Here is a 27123-nt window from a genome sequence, read left to right on the forward strand (position 1 = left end):
AAGAAAAGGCATTTTGTTTAAAACTTGATAAAAATGTGCTCTTTTTCAGTTAGCATAACTATCTTCATTGAACAAAGAAAACAAAATCCAAACTTTGTTAACATTGTTCCTATTTAATAAGCAAGCCAGTTTTTCTTTTTGCCCAAAGTATTTTGGAGTTTTTGGATACCAGTTTTACAAATGTGTGAGACATGATTTGTAGTAGCTTTACATATAGTTTTAATAAAAATGCTGAGTAATGATGTTATAACTTTCTGATACTTGCATGCTTTCCACAACCAGTACATCTTCCATAGCAGTATAGGATATTTTTAAGATTCTTGGTATTGAAATAACTTCCCACAACCTCATGACATTTTCAGTCTCATATAAAGAAGAAAATACTAACTGGGTTGAAAATATCTTGTACACTAAAATAAATTTTGTTTTCTTACACTTGGCACATTTAAGAGGAGTGATGTTGGTGATTGGTGCTGATTCATACCAGGCTTCATCAGATTAGAAGTCAACAAACTCTCAAATAAGTGGTTGTACTTTATAATTAGATAGACTCGCTTGTGATAAGTATATTACATTTTAAGATGTATCATACTGTACCTGTAGAGTTCATAAAGTATCTTTAGGTGACTCTGATTCTCAGGAATGTAATCTTTTACACCTATTGTGTAATTCATATAAATATATGTATTTACACATATAGAATTTACATTTATGAGTCAGTTATTTAATAATATTAGAATGATTATATCATATTACTTGTAATGACATTACTAATAAATTAATTCATTGAATAAGTTTGCACAATTATTTTTTTGAAATGTTATAAACCTGAATGCAGCACAGCAGTGGTATAAAAAAGTGTTACAAGCATGAAAGCTTTAATTTGTTCATTTTCTACAATCTTCCAAGTTTCATGTTTCCTCTTTGCAAAATCACATTACATTTGTTATTAATAATTTTCAGTTCTAAAGAAGTATTTGCAGTCTGTGTGTGCCAAAAATATGTTGTTTTGAAGTTTTGTAGAGTAATTTTTGACATGTGACAAACTTTACACATATATAATGTCACATGTTTTAATGTCAAAAGTTTTAACTTGGTCAAAAGTTCTAAATTTAAAATTTAGTCAAGTTTTGCAGCTGAGAAAATCATGTAGTGAAACATTTAATGAACCAATTAATTACATATAGTGAAGTTTATTTGTAGTATTTTTGTAAAATGGCTTAATGGGAAAGTAAATATTTTGGTACATAAACTTATGAATACGAATGTCTCTCATTCAATGTCATCATTGTATTTTTAAGACTTAGAGAACACTAATCCTGAAGATTGGTCACCAGAAGAGATGTGTTGTTTTTGTTGTGCAAAGAAGCAACCACCGTATGTAAGTATACAGTTTTCTGAGAAACATGTGTAAGCACTCTTTTTTTCTTTTTTGGCATAGCCATAGACTTCAATCCTTATGCCAAAATATTCAGTGGAAAATAGTTGAATTATGTATTCAAAGGAAATGAATAGAATACAATTGCAGTTCCATATATATTTTTTTCACACTGTGGGAACATCCTGTTTTTTGTTTTATTCTACATTAATGAGCCATATATATTAAGCTTTGTATGAATAGTTTGATGCATGGTTTTGGCATTTAAATTTTGTCTTGTTGCTTTTATCAGAAAAACATATGGTTACTAAAAGTACATTCATATACATTATATTGTCCACAGAAACTATAGATTTAAATTTTTACTGAATTATGATTTTTAAATGTGAAGTTATTCCAACCTGTACATTAATTCTTTTTGTGTGAGGTTTGTTTATGGACTTGCCATGTAATCACAAATTAATCTTTAGAGTTTCTATACTATAACTTTTACTGTAGTATATTTATCTTTACAAAATTTCACACGCTTTCAGTAAACATTACAAGTATTTTATGCACAACAGATTGGGAATTTTTAATAAAAGTGTGTCTGTAAATAAATGGATTTGAATGTTGACTACTGTAAATGCAAGATAATATTTATCCTAGGAAAAAATACTTTTTTTTATTTGAAAATTTTCAAACTTCATTTGCTTAACCTGTAAAACCTTATATATAAATATCAATTTTTTATTAAAACTTTATATTTTGTGTTTTTTTTAACCTTAACTTTATAAGGACTGGGCTGATTTTACCAACATTGTAATCACCATAAAAATATGAACTAAGTTACCCCCTTTTTTGTTTCTAGAATATAACAAAAACTACAGTTGTTTATCTTAAATAACATAAAGGTTTATATCAGTCTTCATTTGTCTCTACTTAATCTTATTACTTTATTTCTCTTTGAGCAATGCCTAACTAATAAACTTGCAATACAAGCTGTAACTCACTTGACTTAGCAACTCAATCTAGATACTGCAAAATAATCTTACAAACAGAAGGTGAATACTTAATATTCTTTACGAAAAACAACATAGCATTATATTCTATTCAATTGGTTAAAGCTTTGTCTTTCTATTGGGTATGAATGATATAATATGAAACTTGAGAGAATCATTGGTAATTTATGAAAAATAAAATGTGACAGGTAGATGTGGCAAGTTAATCTGATTTTCTAGTTTATGGCTGCATAAATATGTAAGATTGAAGGCTATAAAAATTGTGCCTTGCCTGAGTGAAGCAATTATAATGAGCAATTTATTTTAAATTTTGTACTTCTCAGAGAGGTGGTAAGTAAATTGGAAAAGAAGGAAGATTTACAGATCAAATATAAATTCTCATATTAAGGGAAATTAATGATTTTTAGAATATTTCCTTATAAAGTTACGAAATTATATATATATATATATCATTAAAATTTGATCTTTCGTCAATGTTTGAGTGCCAAGTTTATTTTTATACAAAGATAATAAAGTAGTTTAACTCTATTAACAAGGGTTTGGCCAATTTGACCAACCACATGTCTTTGTACTCAATTAAAGTCTATAATTTTGATACTACTAATGTTTAATATGGTGTGCATATTTTCACAAGATTTGGCAGACTTTCATTAAACTAAAAAAAAATATTTCCATGGATATACTGAGTATTTGTTTTGAATAGTCTGTTAGAAAATGTTTTTCATGTTAAGATTGAAAATAGTTTTCTTCATTTTAAAAATCTCAAATTTAACCCTTGTCACCAAAGACACAAAAAATCAAAATAAATCTAAATTACTTTTTTATTTTCTAGTCTGTTTTCAAATTGTAATATGAAACTACACCCATTTATCCTAAGTAACTTTAAACTTATAATAGTATGTATGTGTATATATATATAATTTTTATTACTTTATTGCCCTTTGAACTATGTCTGCCTAAATTCACGCCATTATAAGTTGTAAATTATTCGGGGAACATGAACCTAATGCTCTGCTACTGAAGTGTGTTTTTTACCCATGAGTTGTTCACATGCATGACTCAAGAAACCTTTTTATTATATTATTATTTATTTTACCTAATCTAACTGTAACTAACCTAAAGAGATCCCTGTTTTTACATTTTAATTAATTTTTATGATAATAAAGAATAAACATGAAAAACAAGTAAAGTATTTACCCAGGCTTTCTTCTTTTTTATCTGTCAATGACATTTAACCCTAATTTTTAATAGCATTGGTTATAATGCACTAAATAATTTTTTATTCAAATAAATAATTCACCAAAAAATAGAATAATAATGTGCAAAGTAGACAATTTTCCCTAATTATTACAGTTTTTCTCACTATCTGATTACATGACAAGAGCTGTTACAAATTTAAGCTAATTATTAACTCTTCCATGTGAATGAAGCTTGTACTAACAATGAAAATTATCTGGTACAAAAACATCACAGTGTAATAGATATTTTGATAGATGGAAACTTTGACTTTCTATTGGTTGTAGATAATATAGAATTAAATATAAAAGAGAACTATTAACAAATCCTAAAAGAGAAGATGTGACAGGTGGGTGTGGCAAGAGGGGTCTGATTTTCTCTATTGATAACTCTGTAATCAAACAAAATTGAAGGCTATAAAAATTATGGTTTGTCTGAACAATTATAATTGTATGATGATTTACATTAAATTTTGTACATGTTGGAAGAGTGGTAAATAAAATAGAGTAGGAGATGCCTGGAGAAAATGTGCAACATTCCTCAAATGAGGGTAAGTTCAGGATTCTTAAATACTGTTTTACAAAATTAAGATCTTGTATGCTATTAAAATATGGATTATTAGCTATGAATATGTGTTATTCTGATAGATATAAAATAATGTAATAAAATTTTAAATATAAATTGTTTCTGCTTCAATCATTTCATGATTCGTTCCTCTTTTTAATGTGTAGTTATATGTAGTTTTTGATCACAGTCAGGAGAGAAATTTCTACAGGACTGCTCATGATAAAAATTCCTGTTTTTCTTTTCTTGGGATGCTAGCTCAGGGTTTTTTTCACTATGTGATTCAGTAGTAGTTTCATGCCTTGTCCTTTGAACTTGTTTTGGTTCTCTACAACCTTTGTCTGGTGGTTTGTATTTAATCAAACTTTCACATTTTAGGGGATATTACTAATGCTTGATATGGTTGTCTGGCTTTGGTTAGTTCCTTCCGAATGTGGTTGGTCATAATATACTTGTCTGCTTCTTACATAAACAGCTTGAGTGGTTGGATTTTCCAGTTGGTTAAGTTTTTTGTTGTTACTTACTGAACAATCTTGGCTATTTAGGAAGTGTCTTTTTAAACATCCATCTCTTTCAGATCCATCCCTTCTCTTCTTCAAATGCATTCGTGGAGCTTTCTGTTATCCATACCATTATGTTTCACTGTCTTACTGGTAGTAAGATTTTAATGCTTTTGGAGGATCTGGCTTCTATGGAAGCACTTCTCCTTTTGAAGCTGGCATATGATATTTTCATTAGACACTGCATGAAAAGTGTTATATATTAACCCTGTGGCTCTTCTGGCAGTCCGATATGCTTTAGTTCACTTTCTTCTTGTCTGTATTTGACTAATTATATTTCAATCTAACTATTTGATGGTGGTGGCTTGTATCACTTGCCAAGGAGACACTCATTATTATTACCTTCTTAGTAAACAGCAGTTTTTCCTCTTTTTAACCCACACATTTGATGTATGTCTCCTGTTGTGTTATGTTTCAGATGCTTTATACTTATTGCAAATTGCCTTTACAGTCAGTCCCAACATATTTTCCCCCAAGAAGTGACTTCTCAGTCCTCAAATTTTTGGTGGTTGTACTTTCCATGGAGTGGACTCCTCCATGTAAGTGTACATCTCCTTTCTTGATTCCAAGTTACATTTTGTTTTTGGTTTTCAGCTCATTATCCACTTGACCTGGCATTGAGATGGTCAGACAGAATTAGATCCAATTTGTAATTTTAGTTTTTTTCGTTCCCAAGGCGATTTTGATCATCCAGGTTATGCTGGGTCAGAACTTTCTAATTGTTTCTTTTTAGCCAGTACAAATCTAGTCTGTGTGTTTTGGCTTAACATCTTTTTTTTTTTTATCAATTTTACAAATTTACACTTTAAGGGCTCATGTAGAATATTCTTTGTATCATTTTATTTCTTGCCATTCTTACTTTCAGTCAGATCTGAATGGTCTTTTCTGTCAAGCCTGTATTCACATTCTGGATCTGTTATGTTTAAACCCATCACAGAAATGGGTTGTTGAACTAATCTACACTGTTCAGTCATTGATATAATGACATAATATGCATGGCTGAAAAAAAAAAAGAAGACATGACTTTATTAATGAAGATAATACTGCAGCTAATGTATTGCCCATTATAAAGAGATTCTTTTACTGAAAGATTCATCTAATACATAAGCAGGATACAAGGCAAGCATCCTCTTAAAATTAAGAAATGAAAAATTTGTATTAAAGGAAAAGAAATTGTATGAATTTTGTTTTCTTATAAAGTCATTCTTTTCATCATTGTACTTGTGATTTATCCTAAAATGACATAACATTTCTGATTGCTTTGCTGTATGTTTCTGTTAATTTTGAGGGGTTTAGTTTTCGTGTTTTTATTTTTGTCTTTTTACAGTGCCAAAGAAAACAAAGTTGGTGTCAGATAATAGTTCTTTCCTATACCAGTTATCATCTGGACATTACACCATTCAAGATGGAAAACATAAGAGACTTGCATAAATTCTTTCATCTTGGTTTTCAAATAATGAAAATAATTATTTTAAAGGTTTATTTACTTCACTGATTCATCTGCTTTTATCGGTGAAGTTTGCTTTCACTGTAGGATAATGGTTTCTCAATCCAGGACTGCCACTTTTGTTCCAGCTTCAGCCCCTTATATTTTCATCATCACATGGACAACTGGTTTATCCTTGTTCAGTCATCCCTTCAGTTGACACATACTACTCATTCACCCACTTATCATATTCCTAATTTATTTGTCAGCAGAAAGTCACTAGGGTTCTGACTTTTCACATTCCTTCTGGTTGTTATCTTATTTTTCAATACTAGCTATACTTCTGTATTGCCCACTTCTTCTTTAGCTTCTTTTTCTTGTTACTTTCTTCACCCTTCATGTAATGCCTAACAATAAAATTGCATTTGTTAGCATTGGAAATCCTTTTGTAATGTATTCTTTGTGAGATTATGTTTTCAGTTTTTAATATATGATGGTCTGAAAGAATCAATTGATGTATGATAGATAATAATGTAATGAAGAGGCCAAGTCTCAGCTTTTTATTGTCAATATCTTGTGCATTTGGAAATTTGGATAAACAGTTTGCAAATAACTTTCTGTTGTTTCCTTGCTTTACAGTTCATGGAGTTTTGTGTTCTCCTACTTTTTTCTTATACTCCACCTTTGCCATGATACAATAGACTGTTTAGTGTAGGCTTATTAATCAGTTTATTTTGTAAATAAATTATTTATGGTTGTATAGTTTGTTTATTTTTTATTATAAGAGAATTAAAAGCAGATGATTATTGGGAGATATATTTGTAAGGAATTGATGTTGAGAATATGTTGAAGAGATGGTTAAATAATAAACATATGAATAGTATGAGATGAGTGGGGAAAAGATGTACAAAGACAGAGTAGATGAGAAAATGAAGTTACAAGAAGGATCTCGGCCAATGTAAAGTTAACTGACTTAGGAGGAGAAGGCTTAATGTTAATAACAGTGGAAAAAAAAACAGATAAGATGAATAGCTTATTTCATCAAAGAGACTTCTAACCTGATTGAACTAACCTCAGTGAACTTTAACAGACAGACAATTCTTGGAAATACAAAAGAAGAAATAGGAGTAGACAATTTCAAAAATATAGATTACAACTGTGGTAATTAAGTCTTGAAGTGAGTGGACTATATTTGGATAGTTTGGTAATAATAACAGAAAAAAATAGTTTGGCTTGTCAAACACATTTTAAAGCTATTGAATATGCCTAAGTGGACTTCTTGCAAGAAGAAAAGTACTTTGCCTTTATGATATTCCTTTAACCTATGAAGTGTAAATAATTTGTTGTACATATGTTTAACAAGGTTCCAAATATATATATATATATTATTTTGAAAACAAGTGAAGTGAATGCTGTTCTTACTAAATTATTAATGTGATTGGAGCAACATCTGTAGATTGCAATTGATCATAAAGTACAAACAGCTTATTTTGAGTCCTTTTAAAAGATTCTGTTTGAGCATTATAGCAACATACTGCCATGATAGGGCATAGAAAATATTTCTCAGAATGACTAAGTGGATCAGTCAGAATAAGTAACAAAATTGATGAAAATTACTTATTAGTTTCTCTCACAGCCCAGTATTTTGGTAGGAAGGTCTTGTCATGATAAGAAATTGAGAGTTTTCATAAAAAAAACAGCACAAAACTATCAATGGCACAAATTCCTTAAGGACTTTCAAGATTTATCCTACACTCCTCTGATTCTTCAAAATCCCAAGGGATTGGATAAAGAACAATACAGAGTTATAAATAAAATAGGACTAATACTAATATTTGAAGACAAGTAAATTTACTATAATCATGTTTTGCCAGCTTCAAAAAGGCACTTATATCATAACAATGTATATGGTTTTCCATCACAACTACAATTTACAAAAAAATCTGAATTATGATGTGAATGCAGAGCTTATGTAAGATGTAACACATGCACAATAAATCTCACAGAAGGTGAGTGAGAGCTGAATTGTAAGTAAGTGTTACAAAATGTAAAAAACACTCAGAACTTCAAGTCATATGGTTTGACTACATGAAAGCAACAGAAAAGGCTTTTTGTATTGAAGAAGTCAGTACCAGTTTCAAATTCATTTTAATTCTAAAAATCTGGTTGCTTGAAAATTAGGGTTTTTGCTTGTAACAAATTATCACATACATATATCTTGTTCTTAGTTTCAGGTAATTGTGTGGCAATTGTACATTTGAAAATAACTTTAAATTTAGTAATGCCTAACGATAAAATAGCAATTGTTGGTGCAAATTAAACTTCCTTCATATGTATGATAGATGATGGTGTAATAAAGATTGGTGGCTTGGCATAAATGTATTCATTAGCAATCATAAAGAAGAATTAGAAGAGTGTTAAATAAAAGACATTGTGGAAAATTGACTCATGGGAATATGATGAAGAATATTCTTAATAGAAACATTAGATAAAATTATTTATTGTATTCTCTTTTTTTTCTTTCATCTTCAGTGTGTTGTTACAAATTATTATAAGCAGAAGAAAGCTTCTTAATGGATACTGATTGTAACTATATTATGACATATTTTATATTTCTATGCTCTCTTTACTTTCAAAAACCCACTTACCACCATTTAGGTCTTTAGATCACATTAAATGTTTGGTGACTTGTACTTAGCATCAGTTCATGTAGGATATTTTATAAAATGCATTTTATAAATTAAAATACTGAATTAGTTTTTTCAGGTAGGACTGAACAAGAATTACAGCAGCCAACTGACAAATAAACTTTAAAGTCCATTAATTTTCCCATATTACCTATGAAGTGCATGTGTGTGCAAAGTGGATATATTGACTATTTAGTAGTTATGAACCAGTGTTGCTTTACAAAGACATTTCATTTACTATAGCTGAGCTTGTACTAGCATGTATACATGTTGTACTTTGAATGATGCTTATTTGTAGAAAATTCTTTAATAAACTCTGGTATATATTGAAAATGTTAACATTAAAAAAATACTCAGTAAATTTGGATGACAATGAAAAATAAAAGTATCTTGGTTAATTGCATTAGAGATGTAATTTTATGATGTTACATTGAAATGTTGCTTTCTTTGATTTATGAAATCCTATCACTTCAGGATCCAGCTGATGGTATAGTTCATTCAATAGAAGCAAGTAAGGAAGAAAAAGGCACCCTTAAAAGTGACCTTGAGAAAGGTAATTTATAATTTTTTTTTTCTATCTTTCTTATTTTTGTGTATGTAATTTTTGCTGTCATTGAATTATGACCTTAATAAGGTTACATGAATTATGAGTAATGGGTTTGGCTTAGGTATGTAACTTCAGTGGCTAAACTTTGGAAATACCTCTGAACTTGAAATAATAACAGCATTAATTTTGTAGCTAAATATTTTAACTCGCAAAGATTTAAATCTAGGAAACTTTGTACCTCTCATCATGTGTGTTCCTGAGATAAAAATCGCAATATTGATGGAGAAACTGTAAAGAATAAGAAGAAAAATAAACCTTTGTGTGCTAAAGTTGCCAGTTTTGTGCTTAATCTTTTCAGGTTAGATCAGTATTTTCAAAGTAAAGGGTGAAATAGTTGAAGTAAGAACTTGTGAAATTTATGTTCATTTGAAAAATGTATCGTAAAAAGATCCACTTTTGCATCAAATGTAAATGAAACAATGATGGTTCTAAATACGAGAAATTGAAATAGGTCCAATTGGTAATACTGTGATAGGAATTTTAAAAAATTATGATTCATGTAAAGCATATGCTTTTTAACAAAGGCCTGTATCTAATGCAGAATTGATACATAATAAAATATTGTTGATCTGAGAAGCTGTATTTGCAGCTAGGTAGCTTTTGGACTGAATATGAGGTTAGAAGAACACATTTTTTTATTGGTTCATCATTCCTTTTCAAATTAGAGCAAAATGTTCATTTTTGTTTTAAAAAATTAGTTCATATGTAAAAAAAAATCAACCTTTTCTTTATTTGTACAGCTAGTTAAAATGTCAAAACAATATATTTGTGATTTAAAACATGAAAAATAGTATCATTTTCCAACACCTAACTAAATTTGAAAGTCAGTTTTCAGTACTTAAAGCCAACAAGCAATAAATATGCAATCAATAAGTTAGGTATACTCTGTTCTTTGTTGAATGTTTTATTTCATTAACACATTGATTAGAATGTTTAGCATATTGTTATCTTGTATTACAGAGATTAGTGTATATTGCTGTGTTAGTATATGGATTTAGGACTGATGTTGACTTTCTATGCTGGTTAAACTTCATGATATATCATTGGGTTTACAGCCAGTAATGTAATTACCAATGAGGGTATACAGTTAATGAAATAATACATTCTAATCTTTGTACTAAGAGTGTAAGAACAGTATTTTTAATTAGCTGTGCTTTTTATTGTTTTATGTTCTTTTATTGATCTTAGTAGAAAGTTAACTTTGTGTCTTTATGTCTTATCATTTTCAGAATATAGCAAAAAGAAACAAAATGAATTTATCTTATCAATCTTTCAGTTATTTCACAAACTTCAATAAGATCACTTATTACCTTTTTTTCCAAAGACAAAATAAGTTGTGTTAATTTCTCTCTTTAAAAGAACCCTTACAACTCCTGAATTATCCTAGTATCTCCCCTCTAAATCTCTTCCATTAAATTATTGTATCAGTCTACTACCATATTTTGCAAGTCAAAGGCCATAAGAAACCATGTGTATGATTTGTTAGTTGGTGTGATGTGTTAATGCTTTCAGCCAGTTATGGTTGAACTTCCATTCAGGCAAGTGTATAGCATTTCATTCTAGTAGATAGAATATTGGCTGTTGTCTTTAATATATGCCCACATGTTAGCTTAAAACAAGAGAAAAGACATGTAACAGTTTACTAGAACAGTCAAAGACGTATACAGGTTATACCATCTAATCTAGATTTTAATTATGATTATGAATAGATATCAACACATGTTGAATTGGGTGATGCTTCAATGGTAAGATAGAGTAATTAGAAGACAAAATCAGTGCCAAATGTATTGAATTTCACAAAGCTTAAACTAAAATGCCCTGCAGAAATTAAAAGTACCAATTAAAGCAAAGGATACAACAACAAAATCCAATCAGCCCAATACCCCACCTACTTATCTACCCTATTTTTGTAGTATAAAAAAAAAGGCTCCCTACCTATACTGTCTAGGTGTCTATTTTATGATTAGATAACAATATGCATTCCAGTGCCATTCCTATATGTAAATCTTTATTTCTTCATTGTTGCATCTTTTGTAAAATGGGTTGTGTTTCTTGGCAGTTTCAAGACATCAGGGGGTTTGGTGTCATGTGGAGTATATTTTCCACATCATGTTTTGGAACTCTTGGCCATCCATCAGGCATGTTCTTATTTCCTGCCTTGACTTATGGATCACTTGGTTATTTTTTACTCAGACAATTTTACAGCTGTTTCCTGTATCAATTATTACTGTGGGACGCATTCCAAGCACTTTTGCTTTTGCATGTTGGACTTTTTGTTTTGGGTTCATTTAGTTGCCTGTCCTCTCACTGGGACTTTGAAAATGGTGGTAGGTTCTGTTTCTAGAACCAGACAGGATTCTTCTTTCAAGAGGTAAAATCCTGTTCATACTTTGTAATCAATATGTCTATAAATACACCCAAATATTCTAAGTTTACTACTAGTAAGAGTGAACTGTAGATTGAGTGGCTCACCCACACCACTGTGACAAGATCTTTTTCTTCTGCCAGACAAGGAGTGGGCTACCATCTAATAAAATGTGTGATTCAACTGATGATAATCCAAATATATAACTTTGAACTCACTTTAATTAAATGTTATTTACCAAATATTTGTTCAATTTACAAACTGTTTCAAATCACTCTGTAACATATCAGTATTCTCAATAAAGCTAGAAATACCGAAAAGTTTAATGTTATCAGCAAACATTACTTCCATCAGTAGCAATAATTTAAATGAGAAAAGGCAAAGACCAAAGCATGAACCACCCCTGAGGCTCTCCATCAGTAAAATCCAGCAACTCTACATTCTGAATAACTATTCTTTTTCCATTTCCTACTGATGTGATTGTTTAGCTCCCTTTTATCTGGCACTATATCAAAAACTTTTGGAAAATATATGTACACCAAGACCATTTTTTTCCATAATTTTTATAAAAAGCAAAATCCTTGAAAAATATAACATATCAGTATTGAAAGATTCTAAAATGATATCTGTACCTTCTGCACACATTAGTTACACTTTTAGCATCTGCCTTCAAGATTTTGCCTTGACCTATTTCACACTTAAGACATTTTTTATTGTGAACTGCATTACTGTGTAATGTAATAAAAATGCAACAACAACATAACTCTCCACGAATAGGAGGAGGATGTAACTACTATATATAGTAGATTTCCATTAACAATTACAATAGAAATTAGCTTCATTCTTTTAATCAGAACTATTGTGAATGAACATATTTCATGAAGCTTAAACTTTGTTCGTTGAAGTGAGACTTGTACAACCTTTATTCTAGTGCTAACATTTGTCCATTTTATTTGGTTTGATTTCAATGTACATAACTGAAAGTTACTGCATATGATTAAGAAAGATCTGTAGAATGTTTTTAATTGCAATGAATTCTTGAGTGACAGTGACTACTACTACTTTATGGGGTTCTGCAATGTAGCTAACACTAATCCTACTTCGTCTGTGGCTGGTGGAAGATCATTAGCTGTGGAGGACATTCCTGCCATTGTTCAACATGCTTTTTGTTCATTAATGTTTTCATTACCTTATCTTCCTGTTTCTACACTGAGAGTGTATTTCCATTTTTTTTAATTCAATTATAAAAATTCCTTCTCTTTCTTCTTCCAATTATCATATTCTTCTGCCTCTTGAAGCTGTGGTATTGAATCCTTTGGTCAAGACGGCTCTCTCCAAGATTGTATTCTCATCTTTATGCTGTCCCCCAAAATATAGGTACTGTTGTGCCACCATCAATGTTTCTTCTCCCATCCATTTGCTAGTGATCCTTCAGTTGAAAATTGGAGGTTTTTTTCTATTTGTTATTACTCCCCCCCCTTCCCCGACATGGGATGACCAATGTTAATGTCTCAGGTGTCTTTCTGTATATATATTTGGTAGTAAAATCCTCCCAACAGTTTTCTTTGATTTCTTCACTGAATTAGGTGTACCAGTTTCAGGCTCTGTCCTTTGGCTCTTTTATATCTTCTATATAGTTATGAGCATTTGCTTGCCTTGTCCACAGTCTTAGACATTTTAATTATTACATGGTTGACTGGCCTATCCTTACTTCATCTTAGGATGCTTTCTTCTTGGTGGAGGAGTGTTGTGACAAATCTGCTAATCTGGATTGGCTGGTCAAACCTTTTAAGTAGTTCCATTTAGCACTTTCAGGGACTATTGCATCTCATGAATATCTTGGCCAAGCTCCTCCTTCAGTGAACTTTGAGTATTTACTGTAAAATCCCCCATGATTCTCTATCCTCTTGTACTGCTTTCTATTTTCAAGGGTTTGTCCTAGTGTCTGTATCAGGCTTACACAACAGTCTGCATTCCACTGCTATCCCCACATTTAAATCTTAAATTTTTCATTGACACATCTCTTATGACTTGGGATATGTCTCTTGACAGTTTCATGGCCTCAAGGTGTTTGGTCTCATGTAGAGTATACTTTCCACATCAGTGCTTTAAAACTTTTGGCTGCCCATCAGGCATGTTCTTATTTCCTACCATGACTTGATCACTTTACTGTGATACACTTGGTTTTACAGCTGTCTCCCATATCATTTGTCATTGTGCCAGAGACATTGCTCCTGCATGTTGGACTTTCTGTTTTGGGTTCATTTAGCTGCCTATAATCTTCTTGAGGCTTTGAACATAGTGGCAGATTCTTTCTCTTTCTTTTGAAGCTGGTGTAGCCACTCCTTTGGAAGAATCCTGTCTGGTTACATCATCTTCAAATCTTTGTTTGGATCCATTTCCCACTGAGCATGTAAATGATTAATACTTTGGTCACTTTTCTCATTTCCAATCTGCTCTTCTGGTTCCCAATATCTTATCCAGCTCCTCTGGCTATGAATACCCTTATTAGGAGTACTCTCATTTCTTTCTGTCTGTATACCATTAGTTACAACCTCAGATGTCCCTCTTTCACCTGAGGGTGTTCTAACTTTGTTTTTATGTGTTTAATATGTTTGTATGTTTAATTGACTATTTCTGACTATACTTTCTGTGGACTATCATGGAAAAACCCAGCATTAAAGAAGTGTTTGCTCATTTCCTGGTTTGCACAGTCTGATCTTTCAATTAGGTCTCATAGTAACTTATTACACTTTCTCAAGTAAAAGACCTATGTGGCAGTTAAGTCTTGTCAGATCTGGCTACCTCTTTAGTGTCTTCTGAACACAAATTCTTCCCTTCCTGGTTTGAACTTATGTTGTAGACCAAACATAAGACTCAAAATTTTCCAAAGCAATGCAGGGCATGAACTACTTACCCATAATTCTTCATTTTCCCATCTTCCTTGTAAGTTATTGTGCAAGTGTCAGAGTAATTTACATAATTTGGAGGCCTTAGTTCTACAATTTGTCTGTAGTATACAGGGTAAAATTCTTTGAGCATTGTCATCTGTAATTATTCAGTGTATTTGTTTTTTATATTGTATACTGGTATTCCCAGTGAGTGTCATGATTATGTGTATGCTTAATTTGCTTAGCCCTTTTTTGATGGGTTATGGGTAAAAAGGCATGTCATCATGTTTGTTGATTTGTGTTCATAATTTTATTGAACTAATATTTTTTTAATTTATGTCAATAAGTTTGGAATCAAACTGTAGATTATAATTCAAACTTTAATATCATACATGAAATAATTTCTTAATTTAAAAGTAAATATTAAAAGAACCCACCTAAATATAGATTTTAGTAAGTCACGTCATATGTTGAATGCAACACTGGTTAAAATTAGATGTTTGTGATGTCAAAATACTAATTCTGTAATTTTCTACAAATTATGAACTTAAATTACTAATATTGATAGGCTAGAATATAAAATAAGAACCTCACATCTTTTTATTTTGCCAAGATATGGTTTATATACTGAACCAAACTCAGTGGCCCTGTTCACTTCTTTCCATTTTTAGAAATGGTCCCTTATATACTTTTATTTCAATATGTGACATGTGAATAACCAATCAACAGTTTAGAATGTCTCCAGAGTGGTTTTTTCAGCCATTTTAATTTGTGAAAAGGCTACCACATTCTTTTGATCCAAGTTTTCAAGGAGGTAGGTTGTGTCTTTAGTCTCCTCACGGTTTCATATTTTTTAAAATATAAATAAACATAGTTCCTAAGCTTAATAAATTATAGTAGAATTTTGTGGTATCAGTATAGTTATTTATGATTTTTTGGTTACTCAACTGTATATATAAACCTAAAAAAAAAATTTATATCTTCCATGTGCAAAATTTTAAAAGGCTTAGCAAACTATGTGCAACAGCAACTGTGTTCATTGGCCACAGCTAGAAGAGATAATTGTTTTCTTCACTTCTTTATTTATTGTTCTATATTTTCAGAAAATAAGTTTCATAACTTATTTCTAAATAGTAATAATCTGTATACCTATATGATGTATAATAATTTAAATGTTGCTGTATAGTACAAAATACTAGTCCACTAAAACTCTGCCAAGACTGAATAATTTTTATATTAATGAATATGGTAGCATGAATGGACATGCACCTCATCAGTGTGAGTTACGTAATGGTAGCTAGGCACAATTAGAAGGTCAATATAATGAATTTATAACTTTATGAGACTTAAGCTACTTAGACTAAAGATTTGTATTTTTGTGTTATAATATGTAGTCATTATAGCATGAAAAGAAAACAATTTATATTTATTTCCTAATATTTTTATGATAGTTACATGGTTGGTCACTTGACAAATCCCACATAGGGTATAGCTAGAGTATAAAAAATAACCTAAAAAATAATGTCTCTCTGAAACAAACATTTGAAATGTATTTAGGAGGTTTTAGAGATTCAAAAATAGTATTTGAGATTTTTGGGATGAAGAATAGTTTTCAATCATAACATGAGATCATTTCATATTCATACTAGAAACAAAACAGACTATATTCACAAACAAATGTTTAGTAAAAATATTTCATTACAATATCTGAATTTCTATATACAGAAAACTTGTAATATTTACTAAGTGCCAAATTTTGTGAAGGTACACGTACTGTATCAAAAGTTATAGGGTAAATACTTAATGAGTGCAAATGTGTATGTGAACCTGTGCATATTATACCAAGCCTGTTGCAAAAGGGTTAATAGACAATTGTTTTTGTTTTTGATGCACTAATTGCTTTCAGAGCTGGATTTATTTGCTGAATTGCTAACTCTAGAACATCTCTGCTGTTCTTCTCATTTTTTCCTTCAAGGTGTATTTCCAATATTGAATCTATTTCCATTACAATTTGTAACAGATGAAATGATTTTAGCATTTGAATCTTCTAATTTCCTCACCTTCTGCTGACATTGAAGTTGAAGATGTATTAAAACTAGTTCATATTCATACATTTCATATTTTCATTTAACTTGCTGTTCTCTAGTTTTTGACCCTCAGCGTGGTAATTGGGTGAGTGAGGGTCTTCCATGTGGTTTTTACTTTGATCCTTCATAAGTCTGTTGCCTTGTATGCTATGATTGATCTTGTTTTGAGAAACCATTTTGCATCATTATTAGGAGTTATTTTTAATTAGGGTCTCTCCTATCTTTGTCTTTTTAAGCCTCATTGATATTGTTTCTACTTCGACGTGCCTCATGTTCTTTTGATAAGTTCACCTTTCACACTATCTTATCCAGCTGATGTATTACATATATATTATTTTAAAAATATATGTTTATTTATAACTTTCAATTTTACCATCTTTTTATCTACATCGTTTTTTACATTGTGGGGTGGTTGATCAGTTTCCATCTCTTTGTTGATCTGTTTTTGTAGTCAAATCATTTGATCACATTTTACATTATCTTAATATCAGTTGTAATCATTACATTGATGTTTAGTGGATTCTCACTCTTTGTTTGCATTAAACTGAAATAGATCTCACAATTTACTTTTTCTTTAGGATGGATTGTTCATGAGTCCAAATCTTGCTTTATTTCTGCTCAATATCATCTGAGATTTAAAAACATTATCCTGTGAACTATTCAATGGTCTCTCTTGGCTTTGCTCTTCCTTGAGTTGTAGCTAAATGTACTTCTCCGTTATTCAAACACATCCTTTTTAATTTGAGAACAATAATGGCTTCTCTTTATGATGTGACAACTCACATGGATTGTGCTTATTTATGGATTCTGTCCTCCAACTTACTGTTCATTAGAATTTCTAGTATAATCCATTGTAAATTTTCTGTTGTGTTTTCCTTTTTTTTTTTTCTCTACATCTTCCAGTTTTGTATATTTTTCCATTATTATATGCAAAGATTCTGTTTCATTTTCTGCCTTTATGGCCATCAAGTCTCAGGCAGAGAGATTGCCTCTTTTCTTTTAGATCAATTATCTCTATGACTGTAATTTCCTCTTTACTCTGGTGGAAATAAAGCATGGTCTTCATCAGTCTGGCAGTACGAGTCAGACCTTATGATGTTCACTATGAGATGTCGCACCATCTCTCTTCTGTCTCTTTTACTATTCTTGTGGCTGTTTCTAACTGGGTCTGACAGGAGAATGTTTTTCTTCATACTTTTCAGTATCAAAATTAATCCTATCACTGCACAACTTTCTCCTGTTGTTGCAAACAGGCTCTGTGTTGATGACTTCTATATCTTGTGTTGGTCATCAAACGTTAGGTTTATTGAGCAGCAGCTTCAGATTACCCTCAATCAAATGGATCAAAGCAAATTGTTTTACATTTTCTTTCTCCAAAACCACCTATGTGTACTTTTGTTGTCAAAGGGTTATAAACCCTGATCACATGCTCCATCTTGGTGATGTTCTTCTTGTGGTCCCTTAGGCAGCATTCTTGGGACTTATCTTTGATAATAAGCTGACTTTTATTTGTCGCATCAAATAGTTATGTGTCAATTATATGAGGGCACTGAACATTCTCCATGTTCTCTCCTCCACCTCTTCAGGAGCAGATTGCTATTCCATGCTCAGGACTTACCATGCCCTTATTCACTTCAAAGTGGACTATGGGCTTCAGGTCTATGGTTCTGCCAGGACCTCAGTTTTGAAAATGTCGGATTCCATTCACCACCTGGGGCTTTGAGTCTGCTTGGGGCTTTCTACACTTCTTCAATTGAACTCCCTCTTCAGCTCCACTATTTGCAGCTTTCTTTGCTGTATGTCATTAAACTCCAATCCTTACCACAACGTCTCGTGTGGGGCTTTGTCTTTCTTCCTTAGTGGGATATGCTCTTTTGGAGTAGATGGTCTGCCATTGTTCCCTTTGGCCCTAGTATCCAAACACAGTTATGTGTGTCACTGGATGACATTGCTGTTCTCATTGATCAGCCCATTCTGCCATGGCTTATTACTGTACTCACCTGTGACCTCCCTTTGGGTCATCTGAGGAAGGCAAATACTCCCAGTTAGAAGTACCGTCTTTTCTTTGCTGAATATTTTTTAACCATTCTTCCATACCAGTTTGTATGGATGATACAAAGTCAGATGATTACGTGTGATCTTCCATGGTTTGTTGTCACTTTGTGGTTGCTCACAGGATCCCTTCTAGAGTTTCTGTGTTCATTTGCTGACTTGTATGCCATTTCTCTTTCCTTGGATCATGTAGAAGCTATGCAGTACACAGATTGTGCTGTTAACACAGTTAGTTCTCTACTGGCCCTGAAATTGCATAGTGTTAGCTCTCACCTTGTTCTCATTGATATCTGTGAATGACTGGTCAATTTTTCTTTATCTTCTATTTGTATCCAGTTTTTCTGGATACCTGGCCACATCGGTATTTGCAGGAACAAGTTTGCTAACACTACAGCTAATTCCTCCTGCTCTGTTGCCATCACAGCCGTGCTTATCCAATGTATGGACAACAGTACTGTATTGATGGCTTGGCCTTTGTGCAGGTTGGCAGTCAACTTGGAGTGAGCACAACCATAACAAGCTTTTCCAGATCAACCTTCTGTTGTTTTTTGGCCATCTTGTTTCTGTAATGATTGGAAGGAGGAAATTGTCTTAGTTAGGGCATGCATATGCATTGGTTACAGATTTTTAACTGATTATTTTCTTTTATCTGTTTTACTGTTGTGGTATCATTATGATAGCACCATTTTAGACATGTTTTTTCTGGGGGTTAACCTTTAATGTTGGACAGTGTAATTGGCAAACTTATCTAAATTATAAACATCATTTCAACTTTGTTTGTTTGTACAATAATTTTGCTTCTATGTTTTTTATTGGTTGTTTTGTGCTGATAGCCTAGTGGCATGCACCATAAAACACTAAACAATCAACATATGAGTACCAAGGCATTGTCTTTATTAGAATTTAAGCCTGTTCTTAAGCAACTTAACTTTTCATTTGCAATTTCTTCACTCCACTATCTCTCCCTGAAGACACATTTTGTAGTAACTTCTGGGAGGAAATAATCAACATTTTTGTCATTGATAATTTTTTATATATATATATATTTCTAGAAGGCTTTACTTGTGTCCTGACAAAACCTTTCTACATGAGACAGGCACTGAGAGGTGGACACTTCTGCTCTCTTACTGTTCCATTTAGCAGACACCTTTCAGACTGCCATGGGGATGAATCTACATCTTGTTTTGCTATCTTACCTTTAGTTTCTTTCTTTATCTTCAGTTTCAGGAGTGTTTGCTTCCTGTGGTTATTCTACTGGCATATATAAACAGCATTTCAGAGAATCTTTCATATCCTAACATCCATTCCAACTGTTGTGATTTGGTATTGAATGAAAAGATCTGAAAAATTTTTATCACACATACAGCACCTGATTTTGAATTACATTAGACTAATTAAGAGGAATGTTAATAATAAATACTTACAGTTATTTTGTTTTTTGTAATAAATCTTTCATTGTTTCTAAATATTCAACAATGCACAAGCTTAACATGTAACTTTGAGATATTCAATATTCATTATACTGCTATCCCCATACAATGTTTTGGCATTTTGTACTGTGACACATAACATTTGCTTGTTAACATCATCTGAAATAATGTTGTTTTGGAGAGTAATAATTTTGATATAATGTGAAGAAGTATGTGCTGCTATTGAAAATGCAGTTTTTTAGAGGCTGGCACATTTTTTAATGAAACAGAATGCATCATACAAGCAAATATTTTGAGGTTAATAAGGGTATTTCCAAGGAAACAAGTAGTACACTTTGTCTGAATACTGAAATGATTGACAAGTAAAATGAACTTTAGTTCAGTGAAACAAAATATTTAAAAAACACATTATGATTGGGTTACAATGGGGGGTGAGTTGTAAAACCATATGAAATATAAATTTCTTTTGTATATATTATCTTCTTTTGTTCTACTAGGTCCCAGTTCAAAATATATTCTCACTGGCAGGGAATTCCTTATATCAGAGTTGGAATAATCTGTTCCTTCTTGTCTTTCACTTGTAACAGTGTTTTCTTTTATTACAATTTACAGCTTTACAGCAAGTACATGAGTTTTTATGGTAAGGAACATTTCAATATTTAAATCAGCATTTTTGGGTAGAATTGGTTAAGAACTAATTTCTTTTGATTTTTAAAAATGTCTTAAATGTTGTATTGGGTTGAGGAATAATTCGTGAGCGTTTTCTCAAGTTACACAAATATATTCATAAATGAAACGCTTTCGCAAAATATTTCATGTCATTTGGTAGATAATTTTTTGCTCTAATAGACGGTGTGTTTGATTTTCATATGTCTTTAATTTTTGCTTTCATTTTCAGCTCATTAAATGGACCGTCAAATGGACAAAATCGAGCATTTTCGACACCATCTGCTTTTCGCATTTAATTTCTTGCAATTTCGTTTAAAACAATGCACACTATATACCTAGGTATTACATGAAATAAAGTATCATAATAAATGTTTTGGGTGTAATGTGTTCATGCATTGAAGTATTGTATAGTCTTGCATGTAATGCTTGAATGAAATTATTTAAAAACGCTCACGAATTATTCCTCAACCTAATATATTTTACAGGAAATTTGTGTCAAACAAACAACTTTCATATGCATTGCTGGTCTGATGGCTCTGTTGGTGGATCTCGATCTCCATCGCCGTGTGGGGAGGAACCACTTGATTTAAGTGTGCACTCCAATAGGATATTTAAAACAACAGAAAAGGAAGAAGAAGAAGATAGCAATTCAGCCAGTTCTGTTTTGAAAGTTCCACTTCCATCATCAAAGCTTGGGTAAGTTTAAATAATGAATAAACTTATGTTTTTTTTAACAATCACCTGATAAATTATAAGTAATCACAGTTCTCTTAAGTATTTCTTTTTACCTCTTAGGTTTCTTCATGGTAACTGTAATACTGTGTTTCCATAATTACTGGGCTGAACTAATTACAATTCAGTGATATCATCATGACCATAATTTGTTGTTCATGGGTTGGCAAGTTGGGCAAATAACATTAAGTGACTAGTCACTTGATCACTAATTTTTAATAGTAGGCAAGCACTGGTCGTATGTTTAAATATTGTAAAGTCTGTATTAAATACCATAAATAGTGGAGCATTAACATATATTTCATGATGAATTGTAAGGTTCTAAAGGTTTTTTCAGAACAGACTTTATATTTTATCTGTTATTGTCACTATTGTATCTCTGTATAGGTTTATTCAATTTGACCAACCTCATAACGAGCATAAAAAGTTAGGAAATACGTTTAAATTACTCTTTTTCTCATTCTAGAATGACTACAGATTACAACTGGAAACAACAAATGTTTAGTCTAAATAGCTTAAATCTCATAACATTATATATTCACACACACACACACACACACACATAGAGAGAGAGAGCAGTCATCTTCCCTCAACTGTCTGCAGGCAGTGAAGGGTGATATAGATGTGTGACTTTGTGAGCTTTAGCACCCAATTTTCGCTCTCCTGATTTCTAATTGTCTTATATGAGGCTTACACATTTGTGGTTAAGGCTGATAGTCGGTGTATCGCCACTGCAATGTGGGACGTACAATACAGGTTACCTCCAAAACCTAGGATACATGTTATAATCCCACAATGTAGCTTGTACCCTAGAATCATTTTATAAAAAATGCAGCATATTTTGTTCAATTTTTACATTTTTTGTTTTTGCTTAAAAATTTATGGTTATAATTAATCATAGGTTGGGATTTGCTGTTTTTAATGCAGTTCTTCCTTATGGTTTTGTTTACTTATTTAACCTCATTTAAATGTAATTATTTAAGTTCACTATATATATATTTATATTATTTTATTGACCTTTCAGCCATGTCTAGCTAACATTACAGGAGTTGCAATAATGTTTTGCACATGCACTTCTGCTACCATAGATAGTATTAAAAACTTGACTTTACAAAGTGACCAGTCTTCAGTTTGTCCTAGGGAAATCAGTGTTTTGTAAAATACTGTCACACATTGCATATGTATATACAGTAAAACCTGTCTTAGCCGGAAACTGCATAGGGTGGAAACCTGTACAAGCTGGAAATATCAAAATTTTGCAACATTATCATAAGATTTCTTTTATAAAAGGCCCTCTATATGGCGGAACCTGCATAATGCGGACAGAAAACTATCTTTCACCTACCTCATCTATCAACAAGTAGGATTAGAACCTGAGTAAGGCAGAAAAAATGTTTTTGATTAAATATTAATTTCTTATTTAATTAATAATTTATTTAAATATTAATAAATTCTTGTTTAATTAATAATTTCTTTAAATATTAATAAATCCTCAGATATTTTGTTACAGTTAAGTATTGGTTAAATATATTCTATTTTTTCTGCCATCTTTATTTCTGCAATTAAATTAGATTTATGATTTGTAGGAATATATTTATCTTTTAAGTACAAAATTCTACTCTTTAAATAATTCTCATGAAAAAATAAATTCCTATCTTCTCTAATTTTAAAAATTTAGGGAAATTTACTTAATACCCTCATTTTTAAAAAAAAGCGTCTCAATACCCTTTTTAAAAAAAAAAATCTATTAAATATGCATGTAGTCTTTTAATGAATTTAGGATTAGGGGGGTTTGATATTCAATTGGATAAAGCTTTTGATAAATTATGTTGGATATTCAAATTATTTTTATTTCATTAAAGGATTACTTTGGAATAAATATAAGTCGTGAATTAATTTTTATATAAAACATAGGACTTAAGCATGTATTTATAAAAATGAGGTATTTAGTAGGGTATTTTAAATAAAATGAGGGCATTTAGTAACTTTTTTTTTAAAAAAAATAGGGAATTTAGTAGAATTGTAATAAAAAATTAGGGTATTTAGTAGAATTTTAGAAAATGAGGGTACTAGGTTCCTTGCCCCTAAAATTTATAATTCTAATTTTAATAATAGGCTGCTGGTAAAAGTAGGAAAAAAGAAAATAATAATAAATGAAGTAGTGGTTTTATTTTGAATATGTTTTATTTTTCAGGCCCAGGGAGAAGAAATTCAAAATCTTAAATCTCAAGGAAAAGTTTTATGCCATTAAAATGGCCTGTGAGGAAAAAAAGAGCATTCGAGAAGTCATTGCTCATTTCAAATGTGGAAAGACACAGATTTACAACATTATTAAGGAAAAGAATAAAATAATGGAAAAATATTTAACGAGCAACAAAATCGATTAGGGAAAAAGAAGAGAAAAAGATACTAAGTATCATGAGCTAAATCGCATTGTGTTTGAGTGGTTTTCAGCTGCAAAAGCAAAGAACTTCCATATATCTGGTCCAATTCTGCAAGAAAAAGCAAAGGAAACTGCAGAGATCCTTCATTTAGATGGCTTCTCTGCATCAAATGGTTGGTTGGAATGTTTTAAGAGAAGACATGGAATTACATTTAATGTTTCTTGTGGGGAAGCAGATGATGTTGACAAAAATGCAGTGGAAAACTGGCACGAAAAGTTAAAAGAAATTATTCGTCATTACAGCCCAAAAGATATTGCAAATGCAGATGAAACAGCTTTGTTTTTCAGAGCTCTTTCCAATAAAACATTGCAGATGAAAGGAGAAAAGTGTTCTGGAGGTCGCTATTCGACAGAACGATTGACTGTACTTTTGGTTGCATTTGGTGATGGAAAACTAGAAAAACCATGGGCAATAGGTAAAAGTGAAAATCTGCACTGTTTCAAAACTTTAAGGAAGAATCAACTTCCTGTGGAATGGAAACCGAATAATAAAGCATGGATGACAAGTGCTATATTCGAGGAATTTTTGAACAAATTAAACAAAAGAATGGAACAAGAAAACAGGAATATCCTACTTTTCCTAGATAATGCAACTTGTCACCCAAAAATTCAACTTTCAAATGTTCGTTTATTCTTTCTACCTCCATGTACAACATCAGATCTACAGCCACTAGATAATGGAATCATACAGTGTATAAAATTATATATAAATACAGAAAACTGATGCTTCAGCATATTATTGCAAACATGGATGATTGTAAGAGAGCATCTGAAAAGACCACGAAAATTGATGTGTTAGATTCTATTGCATTTTTAAGTCATTCAATCAAATGCGTAAAACATGAATATGTAAGAAAGTGCTTTGAAACTGTGGATTTATTCTTGATAATGGCAGATATTATGGAGAAGTTGTTTGTTATGACAATTCTAGTGAAATTCAAACTCTGATTGAGAAGATTGGTACAGATGATTCTGTGAATGCGGAAAGTCTTGCTTGAATGTTGACAAGAATGTTTTAACAGAAACTGATAAAATTGATTTAAAATCTATAATAGTATTGCAAGATGGTAACATTGTGAGAGATTCAGAAGGTGAACAAAATGGAAAAGATAGGGAGGAAATAGAAATTGCTACTTCATCACAAGTGTTAAGTTATATTAATGCTATCAAATTGTATGCAAAAATGGAGGGAGAAAATGAACTTCATGAAAAGGCCGTAGAATTGGCATTCTCTTTTAATCGCATGAGAAAGCTCATTAAAAAAAAAATGAAACAGTTGAAATTGGACACTTTCTTTAAATACATTTGATTAAGATTTTGTGTACTTATATATATTTTGAATGTCAGTTTTTGTTCTTATTCTAATAAATATAGCATAAACAGTATAATACCTTTATTCACAAATGTGTTAATTCCCTTGAGTTAAGCAAGTATAATGTTTCACTCAAAAATTATATGTAATTAAGGATATGCATGTTCACAGTGTTTAAGCCAGAAAACCTGCTTAAGCCAGAAGTTTTACTTGGTCACGTACAATTCCACCTAAGACAGGTTTTACTGTATATTATTACTGTTTACAAATAAGTTTGTAAATTATTTTTATTAAAACATAGAATAGTAAATAAAGCAATACAGAAAACAATTATTTGTTTTTCCATTTACAAATTTCATATTAATTTGCCGACTTGCCATAATTTGCTACAACTTATCAAATATCACAAGTGGAGAATATAGAACAAAGTAAGTTTTTAGGTATTATTTATGTGTTTTGAAATAACTAACTATTATAAATTACTTTATCAGTGTTCCAGAATTCCTCTAACTTATCAAGCTTACTAGCTAAACTGTAATTTAGTAAAAAATGTCTATTTTTTGGACATTTTCACTTACCCCTTTTTTTCTAGAGGATGTGAATATCACAAATGGAGACATTCTGAGCTACTAGTTGGTCATTCACATGTTCTAGGAAGAAGTAGATTATGTAAGTAACTATTTCCAAAAAGTAAAGAGGTGGAATGGGGCTCATAGTCTTTGACTCACACAATGTACATGAACATCACAAGCATCTAATTTAAAGCAAAGCTGCATTCAACACACCATGTGACACAAAAAAAATTGATATTTAAGAATTTTATTTTTGTTTAATTTTAAATTAAGAAATTAATTATTGTATAATACTAAAATATGAATTATAATTTACATTGTGATACCAACTTATTGGCATACATTCATAAAATTGTCGTTTGATGTATATTTGAATATAAACATGATGATGTGCCCTTTCACCCTTCACCATAAGAAAACCTGAAGTAAGAAGGTTAATGGTTTATTTTTGAAAAGCTACATTTAAGATTTAAAAATAAATATATATATATATATATATATATATACACATAACTATTTGATATTAATTTACACTATTTGACCATTATTTAGCTAGAAATATGACATTCTGGAAATGTTTGTAGCCCTTCAGGCTTATCAAATTCTTGGACTTTCACTGAGGCTGTCTGTTATCTTATTCAGAGTGAGATAGAGACAAATATTCACCCCAGTGGTATTTTTCCAGGGATTTTGAAGCTGGAATTATGGAAGATCCTGAACATTCAGGAGAAAAAGTTTCCTCTTTTCTGTACCTTACTTCATTTTTTTTGGTCAGCTTTAGATTGGGTTCAGCCATCTTCATCCTCCTTAAGTTATTTTGTATTTATAATCCTAATTGACTATCTCAGTTATCTAACTGGGCTATTAAAAGGGTAGTACATGCTCTTTCTAAACAATCACTTAAGCCCTTTCCCTTAAGGTTTGTTTTTTTTGTTGCTGCTGGCCTGTGGATGTTGTTGAATTTGTTTGTGCTCTGTTTACACAGGATTCTCTATCATTCTACCTGCATCCTCCCATACCCAGACAGGCCATTCTTACCTAAGAGACTGGCACCCAGAGAAGAGGATAAATCCTTTTCACTGATTCATCTGACCACTATTTCTCACCTGTA

The 27123-nt window shown here is 31.3% G+C and overlaps 1 protein-coding gene across 3 annotated transcripts in view; it reads left to right on the top strand.

Moving 5' to 3' along the window:
• LOC143229123 (mushroom body large-type Kenyon cell-specific protein 1-like) overlaps positions 1 to 27123 on the top strand; it is a 73265-nt gene that overhangs the window by 32515 nt on the left and 13627 nt on the right. For all 3 annotated transcript variants that reach the window (XM_076460979.1, XM_076460980.1, XM_076460981.1), the window contains exons 3-5: positions 1302 to 1381; positions 9327 to 9405; positions 21439 to 21649. In XM_076460979.1, the coding sequence (XP_076317094.1) occupies positions 1302 to 1381; positions 9327 to 9405; positions 21439 to 21649 (370 nt within the window). The remainder of the gene's footprint in view (positions 1 to 1301; positions 1382 to 9326; positions 9406 to 21438; positions 21650 to 27123) is intronic.

This window comes from Tachypleus tridentatus, chromosome 10, assembly GCF_004210375.1.
Source record: "Tachypleus tridentatus isolate NWPU-2018 chromosome 10, ASM421037v1, whole genome shotgun sequence".
Classification (NCBI taxonomy): domain Eukaryota; kingdom Metazoa; phylum Arthropoda; class Merostomata; order Xiphosura; family Limulidae; genus Tachypleus; species Tachypleus tridentatus.